General features: G+C 39.1%; 1 protein-coding gene and 1 pseudogene across 1 annotated transcript in view; both read left to right on the forward strand.

The window, feature by feature from the left end:
- Vps41 (VPS41 subunit of HOPS complex) overlaps positions 1-23,763 on the forward strand; it is a 160,264-nt gene that overhangs the window by 48,721 nt on the left and 87,780 nt on the right. Inside the window, exon 5 of the mRNA XM_004668846.3 lies at positions 18,875-18,949. Coding sequence (XP_004668903.1) covers positions 18,875-18,949 — 75 coding nt within the window. The remainder of the gene's footprint in view (positions 1-18,874; positions 18,950-23,763) is intronic.
- On the forward strand, positions 19,886-22,828 carry LOC101593852 (annotated as a pseudogene).

Raw genomic sequence — 23,763 nt, forward strand, 5'->3', positions numbered from 1 at the left:
CTGAGCAAAACATTCTACTTGTTGAAAATATATATTCCTTCTCCCATTAATATTTCATGAGAAATGCTGTTTCATAGAATCTGCTAAAACTGACCATGTGCTTGCCTAATGATTAGCAGCTTTACTTCTAAGAATTTCATATTCAAGAACAATATGTGCACAGTCCATATTTCCACAAAATACATAAAAATGGCTTCATTCATGATAGCCCAAAAGAGTAAAAATCCCAGTGTTCACTGGTAGTAGAAATGATCGTAAAAATTGTACTCCATTCCAAGCAATGGAAAAGAACAGACTAGATTGTGAATCAGGTATGCAAGGGCATCGCCACGGAAGCCAGACACCTAGTGATTACCTGCTATGTGCTAACTTTTGTGTGATTGTCAAGAATGATGAAATTACACTACCATAATAAAGGTCCACTCACAGTTCACACCTGGAATGGGACCCAGAGGAGTCTTATAAAGCCCTGAGGATGGTTGTCTTGATGGTTTCCCAGGGATGTGTGTGTATCAGAACCACTGAGCTATTCATTTGCTATGTGTGTATTTCATGAATTGTATTTCAGTAACACACATACCCAAGTGCAAATGCCCATATATTTTTATGCATCTTTGGTTGACCTTGAGCAAAGCCCAAATTATCCTTGCCTGTTGATTGGTAGCCATCCTGGGACATTTATGCAAATAAACTGTACCGCTAAATGTAATGGGTCCTATGGATGTATGTTCTACAGTTATACAGAGAAGTTGGTAGGATTCTGTGTTGTCTGTTATTGTTCTTTTGTCAGCTAAAAGCTTCCGACAGATGTTAGAGTGATGCTGTATCACTCACATTGCTATTTAGATTTCAGGGCATTTTAAAGAATATTGGCACATATGTTAATTTTAAACCCCAAATAGGGATGGGTAGTTGGTTCATTGGGTAAGAGCACGTGTTGCAAGCATTAGGACCGTAGAGGGCTTGAAGACTACCTGAGAGTTCAATTCCTCAGGATCCATATAAAGAGCTGGATGTGATCAGGCATATCTGTACCTCCACTCCTGTGGGGCGGAGAGTCTGGAGAGTCACTGAAGCTTGAGAACACTGTATCTGTGTCCAGAAAGAAACTCTATCTCAAGGAAGTGTACAGATGAGTGACAGAGGAAGGCCACTGTTCTCTGGCCCTGTGAGCACATATAGGTACTCAAATTTGTACATACATGTATACATACCACACACCTACACAAAAATATTTATTTTCCTAAATAATGGTCTTAATGCTTATTCAAAGTACATTATATTACTACAGAATTCCTAGAGAAGCTCAAATTTCATTTCAACTCATTTTTATTAGCACATTTATTTAAAATTGATGTAAAATTTACTAAGCCTATAATAGTTATTTTCTTCTGATTGGGATAAAATACCTGGACAGAAGCAGCTTATGGAAGAAAAGGGATTTTTTTTTTAAGTATAGTTTTCTTCAACAGAACTTAGGTGCTTTTTAAAATAAATTATCTCTTTTATTTATTTTTTTTATTTTTAGTTTGTTGAGGTAGGGTCTCACTGTAGCCCAGGCTGACCTGCAGTTCACTAGGTAGTCTCAGGCTGGCCTTGAACTCACAGCAATCCTCCTACCTCTGCCTTCCAAGTGCTGAGATTAAAGGTGTGTGCCACCACACCTGATTTAATTTTTTTAAAAATATATTTATGTATTATTTATGAGATAGAGAAAGAGAGGGGTGGGGAAGAGTGAATATAGGGCCTGCTACCACTGTAAATGAACTGCAGATGGGTGCTTCACTTTGTATCACTGGCTTTATCTGGGTACTAGAGAATCAAACCTGGTCATCAGGCTTTGTAAGCAGGCACATTTAACTGCTGAGCCATCTCTCCCTCTCCTTGTAATTTTTTTAAAAAAAGACTGTGCTTATTTACTTGCAAGAAGAGAGAGAAAATGGGCATATCAGGGCTTCCTGCCACTGCCAACCACCTCCAGGTGCATGTACACTCTGTGCATCTGGCCTTAGATGGGTACTGGGGAACTGAATCCAAAGCAGTATATTTTGCAAGCAAGTTCCTTTAACTATTGAGCCATCTCTCCAACCCCAGTACTTAAAGTTTTTACATACTCAGGCCCTTTGTACTTATAGTGATCAGTTTACCAAGTGTTGAGTTTAGATGTTGAGGAGACTTTCAGAGGTCATGTCAGATATTAATGTTGTCAAGAAAGGAAGCCTGGGAAATTGGGATTGAGCTATTTTAGTCTATGTTCCTTGTTGCTTTTACTCTGTCAGCCTTTTCTCTTGGTCTTTCAGACTTCCTTGAATGTCCAACCATTTTTACTAGGTTTCATCCCCAGTCTTAGTTTAAAAGGATGTGTTTGTGGCTGGTTCCTTGCCTTTGAATGTTGTTTTGTTTCTGTCCCTGGACTCTGGTTTGGCCATCATTGAACTGACCTTTTATTGTCTTCTTTGGCATAGAATCATATATCTCTTATGTAAATGAGCATTTCCCCCCTTTATCTGGCTATATAAATGCTATTTTCTGTTGATGTTTCAGGAATGGAAATGTTTAACTTTCCTCCTTTTGTTCTTTCTCTCTGCCAGTATTATCCTAAATTTTGAATATTCTTTAAGCTTCTTAAATTGCATTTTCAGTGTTTGCCCACAGTTCTTTTACCTCTTACCTGGCGCATCATCTTTTGGTTACTTCTACTTGCACAGTGGGTACATTCATTGGAATTCTTTGGAATTCTTCTATAATGTTTTTATTGTTTAGTTGTCTAATCCTTATCTTATACTATTCATAAGAGGATCACAGTACTTCTAGAAGTAATATTAAATCTTAACATTTTAGCTTTTTGTTTAAATAGAAAACAATATTTTAAAGCTAAGTAAAATGGAATAGCACATGTCATTAAATATACCTATTAGAATGAATACAATTTCAGATTAACCATATCAGCTGTTAGTGGGGATGTGGAGGAACTGGAACTCAACTTCCCTCCTTTTCTTTCTCCTTCCCTCCCTTTCATTGTCCAAAGCCCTGCACAAGCTAGACCAGTACTCTGGCTACAGCCCTACCTAGAGCTCCCATTGCATGTATAAAATAGTGTAACCATTTTGCAAAGCAGTGGGCAAGGTTCTAGAATGTTGATTCCAAACTTGGGAGATTTGTACATGAATACTCATATGAATTTTATTTATAATAATCTCAAACTAGAAACTACCTCTTTTTATCCGTAGGTGAGTGAGTAAACAAAACCTGGTGTTCATGTACTGGTAATTCTATTCAGGAACTTAAAGGAAAGAACAGTTAATACAAGTAATGCTGTAGTGGAACCTCAGTCTTATCATAAGAAGTAAAAGATGCCAAACTCAAGACTATGCATTATACAATTGCATTTACAAAATCTTAGAAAATGTAAGCAAATCTATGGTAATACAAAACAGATCAGTGGTTTCCTGAATCTCAGAGGAAGAGAACTAAGTACGCTGTAGTTTAAAAATCTTTGTCTTTATGGAAAAGAAGCAAATATATTAGCACTGTTTGGTCAGTCAGGCATAGATTTGTGTGAGTCCCACCCTAATCATACAGAACAGGTTTCTTAAGGCAAAACCAAACAAACAATCATGTAGATTGATGATTGCCATGATTGTGTTTGAATGATGCTGATTCTTAGCATAGAACAAGGGTGGTAGGTCTTGGTTGGGGTGGGACCTATCAAGTATATCCCATAGGGTGAAGTCACCACCTCATATGCCATCGAAGTCCTGTCTGTTGCAGATTGCTTTGTCACCTTACAGAAGGTCATACTGAGGTATATTTCCTCTCTCATTGCAGAGAGCTTATCATTTCCCGTCACCAGATCCAAACAATCATTGCATTGCTAGAAAATAGGAAATGTATTGATTGGGCTTGTCTTTTTCTGGCTTCTCAGAAAGCCGTTTGTTTTGAGCATTGTTTATATAGTTCGTCAGCATATGTGTACAGTTCTAAATTAAACTTCATGGTTTACAACAGCAATAACATTGAAAAAGAAGCTGTGTTGAGTTAGTGATCATCATCAGAACTGTCACCAGCAAGTTGAATTTAATGCTCCCAACATTTAGAATTTATTTGCTGTTAAGGATACATCTACTTTCACACTCAGTTAATTAACATTTTAAATGGAGACTTTATTTTTATTTGTATACTTGTTTCAACTTTAAACTGCTGTAATATTTGTGCCACATTTTAAGAATATATGTTATTTTATAAAACTATTGTCTATATAATAAGTTCTTACAGATAATAAAGAAGGTCCAAACAAAACCAAAGTGAAATTGGATAAATAATCTTAATTGGTAGTTCTCACCACCAAATGTCAGATGAAGAGATGCTAAGTTCCTGATATACTCACAGACATTGGGGAAACATGAAGTAAAACATCAGTGAGACCCCCATTTTACTCTCGTAGGTTGGGCAAAGCATTTCAGTGGGTACCAGATGCAAACAGAGTGAGTTTCAAGTCAGCTGGATCTATAGTGAGAGTGCTCACCACTTAAAAGTACTTGCTAGCAAAGCTTACCATCTTGGGTTCAATTCCCCAGCACCTATATACAACTGGTTGCAAAGTGGTGCACATATCTGTGAACCTACCACACTTCCAACCGTGCACAGCAGAGCCAGGAGAATCTGAAACTCACAGGCCAGCGAGCTGGAAGGCCTTTGCAGTCTGGCAGTTCTCAAAGAAGGTGATGCTGAGACACCTGGCACCTGTCCTTTGCCCTCCACACATGCACCATGACGTGTGTGCCCATGCAAACAAACAGACAGACAGACATTAGGATTTTCTAAACTGCTGGATTGATTCTAGTGCTGACTTGGGCAGAAAGCAGAAGGCGTGTGACACTTGTTTCTGCCTTGTTTGAAGAATGGCCAGTGACTTCTAATCTGGGGCTTATCTTTAAATTACCTAACTGTAACCTTTCAAGTCAGAAACTCTTAATGGAGTAAATATTATCACTATTATCATCTATAGGTTATGTTTTTTGGAACTAAGGGAAATTATTTTTTGTTATTGTTAAAATATCCAAAAAGTGATAAACTTACTCATTTGTATTTATCTCAGAAGGTTTTCAACTTTTTAAATTTTATTTTTGTGTTATACCTTCACTTTTCCTCAGGAGAAATATTCTCACTGAATATGAGAAGAATTTTTCCCTTGGTAGTAAGACAGAGACTAAAGTTCTTGCCTTACATTAATACTACATTAATTTACCCTTCTCCTTGGGAATCTGTTTCAAGATTTCTGTTAGATGCCTGGAACTGTGGGTAGCTTACCCTTATATGCTGTGCTTTCTTCTGTACATATATATCTGTGATAACATTTAATTTATATAATAAAACACTTATACCAATATAATGTAAGAAAATTGCCAGCTAGTACTGTTTGCCTTGGGGACACTGTTATGTAAAACAGGTGTAACTTGCAAACACTCAGTAGGATAGATGACTATCAAGTCTGTAAGAGGCTGGCGGTATATGTAGGGTAGGTAGCCTGGACAATGGATGATTCTTACTCTGGTGGAGCAGAGTGAAGCAGAGTGAAATTTCATCACCTTGTTCAAAACAACATGTGTTTAAACATGAAGAGTTTCTGAAATTTTCTATAGCACATTTTTAGTCCTTGGGAAGTGAAACTGTAGGTAAGAGAGGACCACAGTACAAGGACACCCCTGAATGTGATGAGCTTCCATTTCATTCATTGCCTGCCCTTGCTTGACTCAGTATCCTGATTGAAAATTCCTAATCCCAGGATGGATGCAGGAAGAGTGTGGTGGTGGGCCTGAGACTGGAGTTTGATGGCAGTGTACTGGTAGTGGGCAGACTTTTGCCTCCAACCTTTGTCCCTTGTTCAAAAGCTTAATAAGAGTTGGGCTAGTGGTGCACACCTTTAATCCCAGCCTGGAGGCAGAGGTAGGAGGATCGCCATGAGTTCGAGAGTACATAATGAATTCCAGGTAAGTCTGAGCTAGAGTGAGATCCTACCTTGGGGAAAAAAAAAAAATCCAAACAAAAACAAAAACTACTAAGTCCTTTTTTTTTCTTCATTTATTTCTCACCTGTATAATTGGGTTCCAACCACACCTAAGATTTATATGAGGATTTAGGGAGCTGTATGAGCTCATACATGTACAATAAGTAACACAAGGCTCAATGAATGATAAATGTTATCAGGAGGGAGAATCAAGTCAAGTTACTTTCTGCTTTCTTTATTAACTTATTTGAGAAAGAGAGACAGAGAGAATTAGAATGCCAGAGCCTCCAGCCACTGCAGTCAAACTCCGGATGCATGTGTCATCTTGTGTGCATGTGCTACCTTGCACACTTGTGTCACCTTGTATGTCTGTCTTGCATGGGATCTAGAGAGTAGAACATCCTTAGGCTTCACAAGCAAGCACCTTAACCACTAATCCATCTCTCCAGCCCAAATGAAGTTACTTTGACTATAGACATTTCTATGCTTTCAGAAGGAGATCTTTTGTTTTTAATTCATTCATGTGGCTGACTTTAATAGTGTTCATGCATATAAGACACACAAACTTCAAAAGGACAAGAAAGGGCTGGAGAGATGGCTTAGTGGTTAAGTGCTTGCCTGTGAAGCCCAAGGACCCCGTTTGAGGCTTGACTCCCCAGGACCCATATAAGCCAGATGCACAAGGTGGTGCATGTATTTGGAGTTTGTTTGCAGTGGCGGGAGGCCCTGGCACACCCATTTTCTCTCTTCTCTCTCGGCCTCTTCCTCTCTCTCTCTCTCTCTCTCTCTCTCTCTCTCTCTCTCTCTCTCTCTCTGTCGCTCTCAAATAAATAAATAAAAAATAAACAAAAAAATTAAAAAATAGCAAAAAAAAAAAAGAGGAGTAAAATAGGAGAACCATTTCTGTAGTACACTTACTCTAGGCCCACATTGGTGCCTGCTTCCTTGTTTATTAGCAGGGGTAGGTAAATCATCATTTAACACATGGTGATGAGTAATGACTTAGGAAGCTTCCGTTTAATGTAAGGATACTGCAACTTGGTTTATAAGTTGCTTCTTTCTTTTGAAAATGTTTGAGAGATCAAAGTGTACTTGGGAAATGACTTCCTGGGGGATGGGTAAAGCAGTGTTCACACAGAATTATTGTAGCAGCCCTTTTTTGTGGTAAATGTACAGATGAGTTTCTGAATTGTTCAGTGGCATTTCTTCATTCTATAGTGAAAAAATAAATTGGGCATTTTCTCTTTGGTTAATGATTTTGTCATAGTTATTTAAGCCATTTGTACTTCCTGCCTGTTTTAGGTAAGTGCTGTTTTTAATTTTTTTTTTTTTACTAACTTTTCAAACAAGGGCTTTTCTTTATCAAATGCTTGACACCATTTTCGCATTGTTTCTACTATGAACTTGAAGATAACAGTGAAGAAAGTGAGAACATTGTTAATGGTAGCAGGTTTTTCCTTTGCCAGTGACAGTAACATTAGCATTTATGGTGCGAAATTAAACAGAGATACCTATGAGCCTGTGAGAGACAGGTTCTTGTTACTCACTAGTCATCATAAGCCTTCATTGTTTAGCTTCCTTGAGCTGCTTGCTAATGAAATTCCTCCTCAGAGTTGTGGTAGAGCAGGTCTTGGACATGGCCAGTCAAAAAGAACACATGGTAATTATTATTCTTCATATTTAAATTGTCTGCCTTACTCTTATGGATAAAATTATTATACTCTTGGAAAGAGTGTGGGAAGGAAAAAAGAATTTTGTGTTTTGTGGGGGCTTAGTGGACTGTAGAAGATTCTGTTTATTATGTTTGTATTTCACCAAGTCCACTCGGATATTAAAACAATGTTTATATCTATGCTAAGTTATTAAAATAACTGACTCAGTAGGATCGTATGATATATACAAAGGTCTATGTTGCACATTACTATTGAAGTGAAGGTACTTCCTTTTAATGTGTACCTGTCTTTTCGCACATTGTCCACTGAATTTTGGTTCCATAGGGCTGGTGGCATTGCTCCCAGCAAGGTTCTGCAAAGAGACAGACTTTTTAATTAGACAATAAATCCTATTTTTTTCTGTGAGATCCAGTGGGCCTACAAGGCAAAGTCTCCCATTCCTTTTTAACCTAATTACTGACACCAAGAAAAACTCACTCTGCTAAATGATAGACCCATGTTTTTCAGGTGATGCCTATTCTTTCCTCTTCTTCCCTGTGCACTTCCATCTCTGCAGCATTTATCACCTGTCGTTTGCCTCCCTTATTCTCCCTGAGCTTTCGGCTCATCTCTCCTTCCTTGAGTCTGTATATTGCAACCGTCCTTGTTCAGGTCTTTATTGACTCTCACATGGGTTATTGCAGTAAAGCCCAGCTGATCTCCCTGTCTCATGTCTCTGCAAATCCACCCTTCACACCACTGCCCAAGTAATCTGCCCAAAGTGATGCTAGGATTTCCTTCCTCTCTTTGCTGGAACAAAAAAAAAAAGGAACTCCCAGATTTCTGTGGAATAAAGCTACTCTTCTGGCTCCAAGCAAAGGGACAGCCCTTTTAATTACACAGCAAATCTTTTTTTCTGTGGGATCCAGTGGGTCAACGAGGCCAAGTCTGTAATTACTGAAGCCAGGGGGCAGGGGGAAATTCCCATGGGACTTCCACAGTGTCTTGACAGTGTTTTTGTGCATCACAGCCCATGTTGTAACTGTCCTGATCTTTGCTCTGGGTGCAATGTGCCTTCCTGTATATGCCCATGGAAGCACTTAGTGTCCCATCTTCTCTGTGCCATTGTCTTCTTGATGGCTTCGGGCAGAAGAATGTGTATTTGAGATTCATTTAATAACTGTTTTATAATCCTTTAGCAAGTAGTCTCAAAGGCTCTGCTGGGAATATGATAGCACATAGTATAGCCTATGCTGGGTCAGGTCTGGAATTTAATGTGTTAAGTTCTAGAACAGAAGTGAGGTGCAGCGACTGCAGACTGCACATACCCCATGGAGTCAGGCCTTGCTTGTCCATATGTTTCTTAAGATATACATACACATATAGATAGATATGTACATATATATATGTATATATATATCTTTATCTTTTGGGGGGGCTTTTCAAGGTAGGGTCTCACTCTGGCCCAGGCTGACCTGGAATTCACTCTGTAGTCTCAGGGTGGCCTCAAACTCTCCTCTCAGCAATCCTTCTACCTCTGCCTCCTGAGTGCTGTGATTAAAGGCTTGCGTCACCACTCTGCCTTAAGTTATATTTATGCCATAGAGAGTGTTTGGTAATGTCAGTTACTGTTTTGTGATTCAGTAACCTTCATTAGTCTCTTGTCACAGTCTCACAATTTGGTGACAGCTTTTCATTTTTAAAATTCTTTCTGTGATAGCTTTGGTGGCTGTATGTATGAACAAGGAATTTTTTTTCTCAATTTAAACAAATATTTTTTGTCGTACTTCACATATCATGTATCACTATTTTGAAAGCTGTAACTAGTAATTCATTTCATGTTACTTATAAGGCACTTTCAGTAGTGGCATCCCAGGATGTGCTTGCCTACTCAGAGCCAAGTCATTCCTCATTGTGGACTGGCAGTGTTCTTGAAAAGCATGGGCACCAGGAAACCAGCGTTGTTGCTCCTCCCACAGAGCTCAGACCAGTTGTGACTAACATAGATGGTTCTGTTAGTTTTCCTATTCTTGTCTGCCAAATTTAGTATTGAAGACAACCATTCAAGATACTATAGGGAAACTAGAATGCGTCTTGTTGAAGATGTTCATCTGAGCTATGAAGAAAATTGAATGTTCTTTCAGAAGCAATAGAATTTGGGTACTGTCAGCTCTGGGAAATGAACTCCAACTCGAGATTTGTCCTTTCATCTCAGTGCAGAGACAGCTGTGGGGTGAAGACCATTTCAGAGATGAAGTTTAATAAGGGCAAAGCCTGCTTTGTTCATCACCGTGGCTCTCTATTCAGCACAGGCCCTGTCAGTACAGAAAAGAGGTCATCAGTGCCCAGACTGTGTGTCTGAGTGTCTTGTATACATGGATGCTGGCTCGTGCTGTGCATAGACTAGCTTTCTGCACTTGTTGCCAGGATATGATAGGTATGGGCACAAGATGAAGTTTAACAAAAGACAAACAGCCACAGGAATCAGCAGAGCATTAGTTCTTAGAAGACAATCCCTTCCAAATCCTCCTGTGCTTTTAAAGGTTGTTAGGATTTAGAAAGTGAACATCTATCTAATAAGTCTTCAGTAGGCAGAAAGGACACTCTGCCCAGCTCTGCTGAAGCCACAGTGTCCTGGTAAGCTCAGAGCATGGTAAGTGTCCTAGCCTTTTGCTTGTCAGCCATACGCACAATGCTCCTCATCTTGGCCACTGTAGTGGCAGAACCTGGTATTTTAGAGTCAGAAGGGCTGCAAATGGGAGCTGCCTATTGTCTCAGCAGTTTTAGTATCTAAGTGTAACCTAGTGTACTTGTATAAAGGAGATGGCTAAAAACTCTTAAACAATAGTTTTAACATTTAAGTGACCAGCAAAAACTTATTTTAAGCACTCTCATAATTTCACCTCAGTAGTTGCTTGTGGCAGCAGTAAGGGCTGGAGTTTGGTCATTCTTCTAAGCAGCAGCATTGTACCAGCTACTGAGCTTAAAGTCAGCTCCTCCTACTTTTGTGCTCTCCGCAGATGGTAAAGAGAACAACAAAGAAAGTCACAGTTCTGAAATGGTTTGTTTGGAGAATGATATGGAACCATGAGAGAGGTATAGTACATCTGCTAAAAAGGAAGTTATTCTCTGCGTATCACCCAGTTCTGCCACTCCTGGATGTACACCCAGGGGACTCTTATCTGACCTCAGAGACTCTTGCACACGTGTGCTACTCTTATTCCCAAAAGCAAGGAAGTTGAATCAGCCTGAATGTCCATAAGAAATGATTGGGTAATGAAAAGGAGGTACACATACTCAATGGGGTTTACTCAGTTGTACAGAAAAAGCAAATTATGGACTTCACATGAAAATAGACAGAACTGGAAAATATTAAGTGAGATAACTCAGGCTTATAAAGAGAAACACCATGTGTTCCTTCTCATATGTGGGAACTGGTTTCAGATTTTTACGTATGTGGTGTTATATTGGAGTGAGTATGGGTTTGGGTCATGAAGCTAGAAAGGGACTTTAAGAGAAGTTTTAAGAAAGGTAGGTATGAAGGATAAGCAAAAACATGTGAAGCTCATCAGGATCACAGCAGATTACTCAACACAAACTTTAAAAGCCAGAAGGGCTTGGAATGATCTATTCCAAATTCAGAAAGATAACAGCTGTCAACCCTGGTTACTTTATCTTGCAAAGCTATCCACTCAAATAAACGGAGAAAAAATAAGGACATCCCACAACAAAAGCAGGCTAAAGAAATATTTGAAGAAAATGTGACATGAAGTGGAAAAGGGGGTACTGGGCACTGAAAGGTATAAGGTATGAGAGAGGAAGAGCAGGAGAGGGGGTCAACCAAAATAAATATTGTAAAAAGGCCATAAGGAAATCTGCTCCCTCGAATACAAATTTAAATAAAGACTCTTCCCTAGAGGATTGAGAACTTGCATTGAATCTTCTAGAAAGGGCGGTCATTCTCCCCTGACAGTATGTAGCAAGATCGTGTCTTCATAGTGTCCTGGAGGGAATAGAACTGGTCTGTTAGGGAAAGCTGATGTGTTTATACTTTGTCAGTGGGGCCATAAATAACAAAAAGTGTCCATACTGTTTATGTATCCTTTTATTTATTAGTGTTGAATGAAACCCATTATGGTAAGTTTCAAAGTAGCAAGTGTGATTGTCACTATTGAAAAGAAGTTTCGAAGCAGTGGTCAGCAAGTCTGTTATGTCACCGAAGTCAGCGAAGGCCGAGTGAATGAATTCCTGTTTGCTTCCACCCTGGGGAGCAGCTGGGACTGGAGGCAGGGGCAGGAGGTAGTGCCATGGTGAGCATGAGAGTCTCAGGGACATGAGGCAAGAGGCAGCAAGTGAGTGGCTTTCTTGAAGAACCAGCTAGAATGTTTGCACCTTTTCTTTGTTTTTACTGAACCTATATTTTGTGGCTTTCAGGAAATGTTCACAAAACATCTCTCACTTCAGAATTATTTGTTGTTAAATTTATTTCCCTTCTTGAATCAAAGGAGGATTTAATGCTAGAGATGAAATCTCATGACAGCTAGAGATGTGTGAAAGTTTATAGTTAAAGGTTGGGCTCTTCTGGCTTTAAAGTAAGTCAGAGAAAAAAATTAATGGTTGTGTTTTTGTCTGGTGGATTTGTTGAACACCTATGATCAGGCATGTTTTCTTAAGACTTGTTAAGACTCCATAGAGCTCTTGTCCATCTCCAGGGTATCATCTGTGGAGAGTAAGTAAGCAGTAATGAGCTTTCCTCAGCTCTGAGAGGACTGGCGTAGTGTTCTCCTTGTGGAACGAAAATCAGTATGGCTTGCTCACTGGCTGTGGCTGGAGAGCATGAGATCGCCCTGCAGCCATGTGGGCGTGAGGGTTGCTGACCAGTGCATATCTGAGAGCCAGGGAGCAAAACCCCGTCTTCTTTTTCTTATCCATGCCACTCTGTGCCCATTGGGATGCAGCATTTGTGAAGGAATCAATTATCCATTTGTTAGTCAGAGAAGCCTTACAAATTATACATTAGCGGATTGATTCTCAGGTTCACTGTTGGGGGATGGGGAGCTTAAGTTGGGGTGATGAGGAATGGGGGAGGAGTTGCTGCAAAGAACACCATTAAAAGCGGCTTTTGAAATGACCATAAATTTGATCCTGTTTGAAGAACTGGGATAATCCATAATAAGTGTATTTATCTCAAGCATTTTGCATTAGGTAATTGATTATCACAAGAGGTGTACATGTCGGTAATTTTGCTGTTTCTTTATAAATTTAAGGGCTTGAGACCACATGCAGTGGACTTAGATTTAGAAGGTATATGCTAGCTCTTGCCCCCTCCTGCTTACTTGGACTTCATTTTTTATCACATTAAGGAAACAGTTTTGTATGTTCTATAGTGTCAGCTTGACATTATTGATTTTTGTGCAAACTCACTTATATTGTCCAGAAATCCCAACATGTCTACATTAGGAATAAACTGTAGCTAGTGGAAAGTACAGCTGAGGCCGTCTCTCTGCTTTTCCTGTCTTTGGCACCTTTACTTTCCTGTCCTTTTCCATCCCCCATCTTTGCAAACATGCATCCCAAATTATGTGGCTAGATGTGACACTTACAGTTCCTCAGCTCCAGGGTAAAGGGGTTAGAATGTAGGGTCTTGTACTTCCAGGTCCTTATCCAAGTATGTGGCCACACTCCTGTCTTTCCGCTGTGTGTTTCTTTGTTTCCAGTATATGGAAAAGTCACTAGTATGACAGGCATCTGTTTCTATGCATGAGAGGAATGATTCAGGTGCCATGCCAATTACATGAGGCACTGACAGTTACAATTTTGAAGTCCTCTTATTTGTTTTTCTTTATTAAATATTGTGGGATTGTTATGGAAGTAGAATGTGCATAGTGGTAACTATTTGAAATAAAAGTATGTACTCTTGCTCCTTCCCTCAAATGATGGTTTTATGAATTAAAATTTTATTTTAAATTAATGAATTTGCTACCTAATCAGGTTTTAAAATATTTACCTTTTGATTACAAACATGGTAAGTACTTGTTGAAAACTAGCAAAACGTGAGAAGGTGTAACAATTTATGAACTCTCAGATATAGTGAGGGCTGATAGTTTGGATTATCTGCTTCCAGTCATAAAAATGATATATGCATACTTACTTATTTATTTATTTTAAATTTTATTTATTTATTTGAGAGAGAATAGGTGTGCCAGGGAATCTAGCCACTGTGAATGAACTCCACATGCGTGCACTACCTTGTGCATCTGGCTTACATAGCTCCTGGGGATCAAACCTGGCTCCTTAAGCTTTGTAGGCAAGTGGCTTAACCACTAAGCCATCTCTCCATTCCAGTTATGCATACTTATAAATGAAGTAATATTTCTAACTACTGGATCATACATACCTAAAGTGAGTCATAGGTTGAGATTTGAGATCACATTTCTCCTGATTTTCAAATCTGCCCAGAGCTTGTTTTGATAATTAGGGAAAGGATCCACTAAATGCATGGAAAACTGTGTACTCATGTGATGGTTTCCTGCAGGGAAAGGATGCAGGTAAAAAATCAGCCTCAGGAAGCGAGCACACAGAGGCTACACCCTGGAATGGGTCTTTGTGTCTGGAACTTCCATTATCCTTAGGTTTGTATCCCCTTCTCGGCATAAAACAGAGCCTTCACTGGAGAGTTTGAAGCATAGGCATGGCATCTCATCCACGTGTTAACAGTATCACCTGCTTGGTTGGTGAGAGTGTGTTTGCTGGAGAGTTAGGGCAGGAGGAGCCCTCCTAATTAGGAGGTCCATGTAGGAGGCTTGGGGGCTTGGACTGAAATGATGGCTATAGGGTGGTGAATCTGGGTAAAGTTTGTATAAATTTTCACTGAAGAGTTGATAGGGATTGCGTACAGTATGATATAAGGTGGAAAGGAGGCTCGGAGAAAAATACTGGCTCCAAGAATTTTATCTTGAGCAGGTAGCAGAATGGAGAAGGCATTCACTGATGGAGGGCATCAGGAGGAACCCTTCTGGAGGGAGCACAAGGATCTTGGGGTTTACATCTATCCTACTGTGATGGCTCATTGTACAGAAAATTCCTCTGAATTGAAATGTTCCTTCCTGAATGGTGGGAAGAGGCACTGGAGACTCAAGAGGTGAAGTCTGGGAGAGCTGAAATTTGAAAGGTCATGCAATCACTCCCCAAACAACTGTGGAGGGGCAATTTTTAATGAGACTTATGTAGCAGTTGAAATATTCCCTCCTTGGGGGAGGACAGACGCTCAGGAGACTCAAGAGGTCAACAAGTCTGGGACCCCTGCCTAAGATCATATAAAAGTTAAACAAGCCAAATACCTAGCAGGGAACACCATAACAGAAACGTCAACTGCTTGAGGAAAGCCTCTCCCCCTTGCCCTGCGGAGCTGACCGCAGGTCTTGTACTGTGCTGGACTCTCCAAGCAGCTAAGCTGCCCGCAGGCCATGCACTGTGCCTTAGAGATGCAGCTTCCGCTTGTCGTCACGTGTGCTAGGGTGTGCTTTTTGGGGATGCACCTGTCTTTGAGTCATCCATGCTCCTGTAAGCAACCCTTCACCCTTGTTCTCTAAGTGATCTCAGTAAACTCATTGGTTCACCAAAACTAGTTTTGGTGCTATCACACTTGATCTATTGTTTGAGTCCTTTCTAGGGTGAGTAGACATGTTTATGTCTCCCCAGTTTCATGCAACATGGCTATTAAACATATAAGCTTTGATATAAAATAAGTAGTCTATTTATAGGAATAGGACAAGAGTCCAATTCAAGGCACAAATTTGGGAATTATTCCATAGCCTAGAGGAGATATCAGTGCTGAGCATAGATACGAAAAAAGAGTGGTATAAGGACCAACTATGAAATATGGACATAGGGACATAAGAAATATCCATCAAAGGAGCAAACCAGAGAAAGTTAGCAGCAGTGCTGTACCTCCATTGGATACAGGAAATTAGAATTGGACAGTGACCATTATTGCTAGCAACATTGGGGTCATTTTACCTAACATCCATGTGGAAGAATAGAGAGAAAATATGAAAAATTGTGACTCGGTCTCTCCTTACCAAGATAGTAGAATGTTAGATACAGATTCTGTAATTAAATCAATGCTTAATTGATATAAGAATGGCCAAAGTACATGACGCAGTTGCCCGCCCCTGGTGCTCTGTGGGTGTTTTAGTTCATTTCCCCAAGACAATCAGAAATTCAGAGACATGGAGAAAACCAAAGGGCCTGGTTTACTGGAAGCAAAAGCTCCCATCTGGATAGGAGGGGTCCTAGAGATGGGTGTCTGTGGCCCACTCTCCCTCTTCCTTCCCCTTGTGCTAATGAAAGATTCTCTGGTTTCTGGTCTCCTCACTGGTCCCTTTTGTCATCAAGGAGCAGCAGCACTGATGGATCCCTCAGCAGGGTGGCATCAGTGATGACTGGAGCTGTGGATTGTCAGGCACTGGGGCACCATCACTGCAGCCTTGGCTGGCTACCAGTGTCCAACTCTTGCAGGGCTGCATCTTGAGAGGGCCCAGGGCCATCTTCATACCCTGACTGCAGCTGCAAAGCTTGCAGCTCCTTTAAAATCATACTTGATGGGAACGGCGAGATGGCTTAGCAGTTAAGGTGCTTGCCTGCAAGCCTAAGGACCTGGGTTCAACTCCTCGGTACCCATATAAATCGGATGCACAAAGTGGTGCATGTGTCTGGAGTTCATTTGCAGTGGCTAGAGGGCTCTGGTATGTCCATTCTCTCCTTCTCTTTCTCTCAAATAAAAATAAATAAAAATTTAAAACCATATTTGAAAACTCAGAGAGTTATTTCTATATGTAAGTATTTATCATTTGATAAAATACATTTCTTTTTATTAGTAGAAGGGTGGATTATTTGATAAGATGGTCTAGCCAAAGTGGATATCCATTTTCAGGAAAATAACAGATTCCTGCAGGGTTTAAGGTATGAATATAACAAATAAAGCAACTAAACATCCTGGTGGCTTGAATGCAGATGTCCCCCATAGCCTCTTTGTAGTTAAGCCTCACACTTAAGTCCAGCGTGGAGTCTTGCTGGAGGAGTTGTGTCACTGCAGGTGGGCTTTGGGACCTTATAGTCCAGCCTCCTTGCCAGTTCCATCTCAGCTCACTCTTACTCTTTCTGCTCCCTCTCCCAACCCCCAGCTTATGGGATAAGGTGTGACACTCTTGACATCTGTTTGGCCATGCTTTTCCTGCCATCACGAAACTTCCCAACAACACTTTAAGCTGAAATAAACCCTTTCCTCTCACTAGGTGCTTCTTCTGATTAGGTGTTTTTTACCAGTTCCATCTTGCAATGTATATTACCTGGATAAGAATAAAAGAAGAATCATGCTAATAAAAAAGTAGAAAAGATGAACAAGTATTTTATTTTATTGAAGAGCAAATTGTCCTATAAACTTAAGGAAAATGCTTAAAATTATTAGTCATCATGGTATGCATCAATGAATATTGATCACTTGCAGAAAACAATTTTAAAATCTGCCACTAACAGATATGAAGGAAATAATTGGTATATCTTATAGGTATTTTCACTCCTGTAATATTGTTAATTTGATGGTACAGTTTGTATTCAGTACTACAATGAGAAATTTTGTTGGTCTGTTCTTGATGTGCCATTGTGTGGCTTAGCCATATAATATCATTACTTCAGACTACTAACACAGACCCTTGAAGCTTAATTTTCCTTAGTCTGTGATAGAGACTGCTGTCCTTAGTTGACCACTTCCTTCCTAGCTGGAGTAGCAGGTAAGCTATATGCCCCATCTTTGGAAATGGTGGAGCATCTCAGAAACGTTGCTTGTGTGGTGATTTAGGTATCTAGAGGGGAAAGGGATCTGAAGCCAGGGAATGTCTTTCAGTGACATCTGTCACTGTGTGGCCACTCTGTGTCTTGATCTACCCTCACTTGCTTCTGAAGATTAAGCATTCTGTTTTGTATATACTCAACAAGCCAAACCATTCTTAAAGTGAGATATTTTTAAAATCTAAGTTCTTTTTAAAAATATTTTATTTATTTATTTATTTGAGAGAGAGAAAGAGTGAGAAAGAGAGAGAGAGAGAGAGAATGGGTGCACCAGGGCCTCTAGCCAGTGCAAACAAACTCCAGATGCATGTGCCACCTTGTGCATCTGGCTTACGTGGATACTGGGGAAATCAAACCTGGGTCCTCAGGCTTCGCTGACAAACACTTTAACCACCAAGCCATCACTGCAGCCCTAAGTTCTTTTTTTACTGCTTACAATACCCACTGCCTCTTATATTATTAGAAAATCTACCTGCATGAATATTTTACAGTAGGATACATAGCAAACTAAAGATGTAATTGTTACATTTGCTCTGAAAAAATAGATCCAGAAGTGGGAAGCCTAGTTCTTGTCCTCATAGATTCTTAAATTTTAAATTGTATAAGCAACATGTATAACACAATTAAAGAATGTGATTGAGTATATGGTTTTCCACTGTAAAATACTAAGTTTGAAATATAAATGAAATGTTGACTTAGTGACTGGTTTTAATTTTTAATTTATTTATTTGCAGGCATGCATATGCCCATGTGTGTGTGCACATGTGTGAATGTGTATGTATACACATACGGGCATGCCATGATCTCCTGCTACTGCCAATGAATGCCCATCTCATATTACATGGGTAGCTGGGGAATTGAACCTGGGCTGGCAGGCTTTTTGAAAGCAAGCATATTTAACTGCTGAGCCATCTTCCCAATTCCTGATTTAGTAATATTTTAAGTGAACAGATTGATGAACCAAACTAAAATAACTAAAAATTTAGTTGCATACTGATTTGTATTTTAGCTTTTGTTTTGTTCTTTTCATAGATAGCAATTGTAAAAGATAAATTTAAGAGTGTAGAGTAAATAAAGCAAAATTTAAAAGGCATATAATATTATAAGAAGTAAAATTTGAGCTGAGACTTGAAGATTTATGGAAATCTCGGGTTTCTGAGTTCATCATGAGTCCAGGAACATTATACATATATATATATGTGTATGTATGTATGTGTGTAATATTCTCATTTGTAAAATTATGTCTTGGCCTCATGCATCTAACTGATCAATAACATATCACTTGTTGTAGAAAGAGTAGAGGCATTTGATTGTTGCTATGTTTTGCTAATGTTTACATATCCTTTTTGTTTGTTATTTTTCATAGAGTCCTGTGAAGATAAATCAAATAAGCTTGGATGAAAGTGGAGAACACATGGGTGTATGCTCAGAGGATGGCAAGGTATGTGAGATGTGCTCTCTGCTTAAACAGTAAACACTGAGTTTATCCCACACCATGCGACCAGACATACCCTGTGCTTACTAGAGTCTTGTAATGGGAGAAGCCTGATTATTCTTTTTTAGTATTGGACCTGCTTCTGATTGCACATAATTAAAGTAAAATATATTTTGCACAAATGTGCCTTAGGAAGAATCATTACAAGAATGCCAATAATCTAACTAGTACTAAGCTGATTAACAGCTTTGGCAGGGTGATGTGTCACCTTAATCATTACTGCTGTGCCATTTAGACTTTGGTGACAGTCTACAGTTCCTGCAAGACAGTAGCTTGATGCCTTTCTGCCATAAATCCACAAAATTGGATTTTGTGGGCATGATTTCTGTGAGCTGGGGGTTTTCATTTTAACACACGAGTTACGAATGTTACTCTTGAATTATAGAATCTTTTGATAAGCAATCATAGTTTATCAGAAGAATAAAGTGTCTTACTATGGCCACATTAAATAAATGTAAAATCAATATATGTACAGTGTTCTAAAAACCTGGCACCTGCTTCCTGGCGCAAGGACATAGATCATTTGCTCACTGCATAGCCAACAATTATCGGTGCTTCTTGCTGATGTCGAGCTATGACATTTAATGGTTGGGGTGATTGATTTTCCAGTCCCAAGAATATCTTTTTTTGTTTTTAAGTCAATAGAAGTCCTTCCTAATGTTGGCTTGCAATGAGAAAACCCTAATTCACTGTGTACCTCAGCTGCTACTCTAAAATAACCATGTAAGAGACTACATTAAGAATCAGAAACTCACATAATCCTCAGCAAATTCAGTATCCTGGTGTAATTTTGTATTTTCATATGTCCCAAGTTTAATGGGTCATTAAGATGCACAAATTAAAAACAGCATACTTGGCCTCTGCCTCCACTGGTGGAAGAAGATGGTGGAAGGCGGAGTGGAGGACCTGGACACCCAGTGTTCTGACATCGCCACACTGCTCAAAATCTTGCTCCAGAAAGGGGACACCTGGTACCTAGTTGATAGTCAACTGGTTCAAACCGTGGAAAAAATATGTTGGCTTTAACAGCTGGGACAAATACCAGATGGGAGCTCAAAATGTATATCCTGGACCTATTGATAACTCTGGACTTCTCAAAGATGGTGATGCCCAGTCACTTAAGGAACATCTTATTGATGAATTGGATTATATACTGTTGCTAACTGAGGGCTGGAACAAACTTGTCAGCTGGTACACATTGATGGAAGGTCAAGAGCCAATAGCAAGAAAAGTGGTTGAACAGGGTATGCTTGTAAAGCATTGCAAAGTAGAAGTTTATCTCACAGAACTGAAGCTCTGTGAAAACGGAAATATGAACAATGTAACTCGAAGATTTAGCAAAGCCGGCACAATAGATACAATTGAAAAGGAAATAAGAAAGATCTTCAATATTCCAGATGAAAAAGAGACCAGATTGTGGAACAAATATATAAGTAATACATTTGAACCACTGAATAAACCAGATAGCACCATTCAGGATGCTGGCTTGTACCAAGTCAGGTGTTAGTGATAGAACAAAAAAATGAAGGCGGGACGTGGCCAAGGGGTCCTTCTTCTTCTAAATCCCCAGGTGCATCCAATTTTTCAACTTTACCAAAGATCTCTCCTTCATCTCTATCAAATAATTATAACAACATCAGCAACAGAGATGTAAAAAACTCAAATTATTGTCTCCCATCATATACTGCTTATAAGAATTATGATTATTCAGAACCTGGAAGAAATAATGAACAGCCAGGCCTCTGTGGCTTCAGTAACTTAATACCTGTTTCATGAACTCAGCTATTCAGTGCTTGAGCAACACGCCTCTACTTACTGAGTATTTTCTCAATGATAAGTACCAAGAAGAGCTGAATTTTGACAATCCTTTAGGAATGAGAGGCAATATTGCTAAGTCATATGCAGAACTCATCAAGCAGATGTGATCTGGGAAGGTTAGCTATGTCACTCCAAGCGCATTTAAGACGCAGGTAGGACGTTTTGCACCTCAGTTCTCTGGGTATCAACAACAAGACTGTCAAGAACTGTTAGCTTTCCTTTTAGATGGACTACATGAATATTTGAATAGAATTAGGAAAAAACCATATATATAATTAAAGGATGCTGATGGAAGGCCAGATAAGGTGGTTGCTGAAGAAGCCTGGGAAAACCATCTAAAAAGAAATGAATCAATGATTGTCGATATATTTCATGGTCTTTTCAAATCATCTTTAGCGTGTCCTGAGTGTGCAAAGATTTCAGTAATATTTGATCCGTTTTGTTATTTGACACTTCCATTGCCCATGAAAAAAGAACATAGTTTGGAAGTTTATTTAGTTAGAATGGATCCACTTACTAAACCTATGCAGTACAAAGTGATTGTGCCCAAAATTGGAAATATAGTAGATCTTTGTGCAGCATTGTCTATCTTGTCAGGAGTACCAGCAGATAAGATGATAGTTACTGATATCTACAATCATAGATTTCATAGAATATTTGCCATGGATAACAACCTAAGTAGTATTATGGAACGGGATGATATTTATGTGTTTGAAATTGGAATCAATAGGACAGAAGATACAGAACATGTGGTCATTCCTGTTTGCCTAAGAGAAAAATTCATACATTCAAGTTACACCCACTATACTGGTTCTTCACTTTTTGGTCAGCCTTTTCTTATGACTGTACCATGAAACAATACCGAAGATAAACTCTATAATCTCCTACTTTTGAGAATGTGCTGGTACGTCAAAATATCTACTGAAACTGAAGGATCCCTACATTGCTGTAAGGACCAACATATTAATGGAAATGGCCCAAATGGCATACATGAAGAAGGCTTACCAAGTGAAATGGAAACAGATGAACCTGATGATGAATCCAGCCCGGATCAAGAAGTTCCCTCAGAAAATGAAAACAGTCAATCTGAAGATTCAGTTGGAGGGGATAACGATTCTGAAAACGGATTGTGTACTGAAGAAACTTGTAAAGGTCAACTCACGAGACACAAAAAATGTTTGTTTACATTCTAGTTCAACAGCTTAGGCAATACCGACATCAATTACATCAAAATGATACCAGGCATATACGCTTTGATGATAGGCAACCTAGGCTAGATGAAAGAACTTTTCTTTCGTTGGATTGGGATCCTGATTTGAAAAAGAGATACTTTGATGAAAATGCTGCTGAGTTTTTTGAAAAACATGAAAGTGTGGGGGATAAACCTCCTAAAAAGCCCTTTGTGAAATTAAAAGACTGCATTGAGCTTTTTACAACAAAAGAAAAGCTAGGTGCAGAAGATCCCTGGTATTGTCCAAATTGTAAAGAACACCAGCAAGCCACAGAGAAATTAGACTTATGGTCTCTGCCTCCAGTACTTGTGGTTCACCTCAAGTGGTTTTCCTACAGTTGCTACATGAGAGACAAGTTGGATACATTAGTTAATTTTCCTATCAATGACTTGGATATGTCAGAATTCCGAATTAATCCAAATGCAGGTCCTTGCCGCTAAAATTTGATTGCTGTTTCCAACCACTATGGAGGGATGGGAGGAGGACATTATACTGCTTTTGCCAAAAATAAAGAGGATGGAAAATGGTACTATTTTGATGACAGTAGTGTCTCCACTGCATCTGAAGACCAAATTGTGTCCAAAGCAGCATATGTACTCTTCTACCAGAGACAAGACACTTTCAGCGGAACTGGCTTTTTCCCTCTTGACTGAGAAACTAAATAAAGGTGCTTCAGCTGCTACTGGCATTCCCGTAGAAAGTGATGAAGATAGCAATGACAATGACTTAGAGAATGAAAACTGTATGCACACTAATTAATGGAAGTCCTAGGAGCCATAAGGGAGACTTTCCTGCTGGTGGTATCTATGGAAATTAAGTCACTTACCACATTAAAATAAAAGTCTGACAGCTGGGCGTGGTGGCGCACGCCTTTAATCCCAGCACTTGGGAGGTAGAAGTAGGAGGATTGCCATGAGTTCAAGGCCACCCTGAGATGACAGAGTTAATTCCAGGTCAGCCTGGACCAGAGTGAGACCCTACCTCGAAAAACCAAAAAAAATAAAAAAATAAATAAAATAAAATAAAATAAAATAAAAGTCTGAGATGGGGAGTTTCAGATAACCGAATGTAAATCCTTTATCAGATTTTAACCTGTGCAGTACTTGAAGTGAAACACAATGAAAACTTTAACAGAAATTGTCTCTTAATACATTTAAAGTCTTGTATTTACAAACTAAATATATAGGAAATCACAAATAAATCCCTTTTAAGTTTGAAAAAAAAAATAAAAACAGTATACTCAGTGTAAAAAAGCTGTATGTATTTCTGCCTGCTAACAGTGTTATTCCTATTAATGTTAACAAAAGTAACAAAAAAGTCCTCTTAACCTACAGGAATGTATTTGACATATTTAAAAGTTTTTTGAAACATTAAAACACTAGTACTACTATCACAGTTTGCAGTATTTGTGAAATTCTGAGATGAACACAGTTGTAGAGATGAGGGAGGCAATACTTAGCCAGAAATGGAGATGAATCCTCCACAGTGATGGAATGCTCTTGTATTGACAAAGAAGACTTATCTTTATTTCCTTTCCTTAAAGACAAAGAATTCCTTTTGAACTTGTACCTGTTTCATTCAACTAATTTGGCAAAAAAATGAGTATTTATTTTTTAATTGGAAACAAATATTTTAGGTATTCCAGTGCTTTAAATGTTGAAGAATAGTTATTATGTCAGAGTAGTCTTATAACTTGTCTGTAGGGCTGTG

This window comes from Jaculus jaculus, chromosome 16 (genome assembly GCF_020740685.1).
Source record: "Jaculus jaculus isolate mJacJac1 chromosome 16, mJacJac1.mat.Y.cur, whole genome shotgun sequence".
NCBI lineage: Eukaryota > Metazoa > Chordata > Mammalia > Rodentia > Dipodidae > Jaculus > Jaculus jaculus.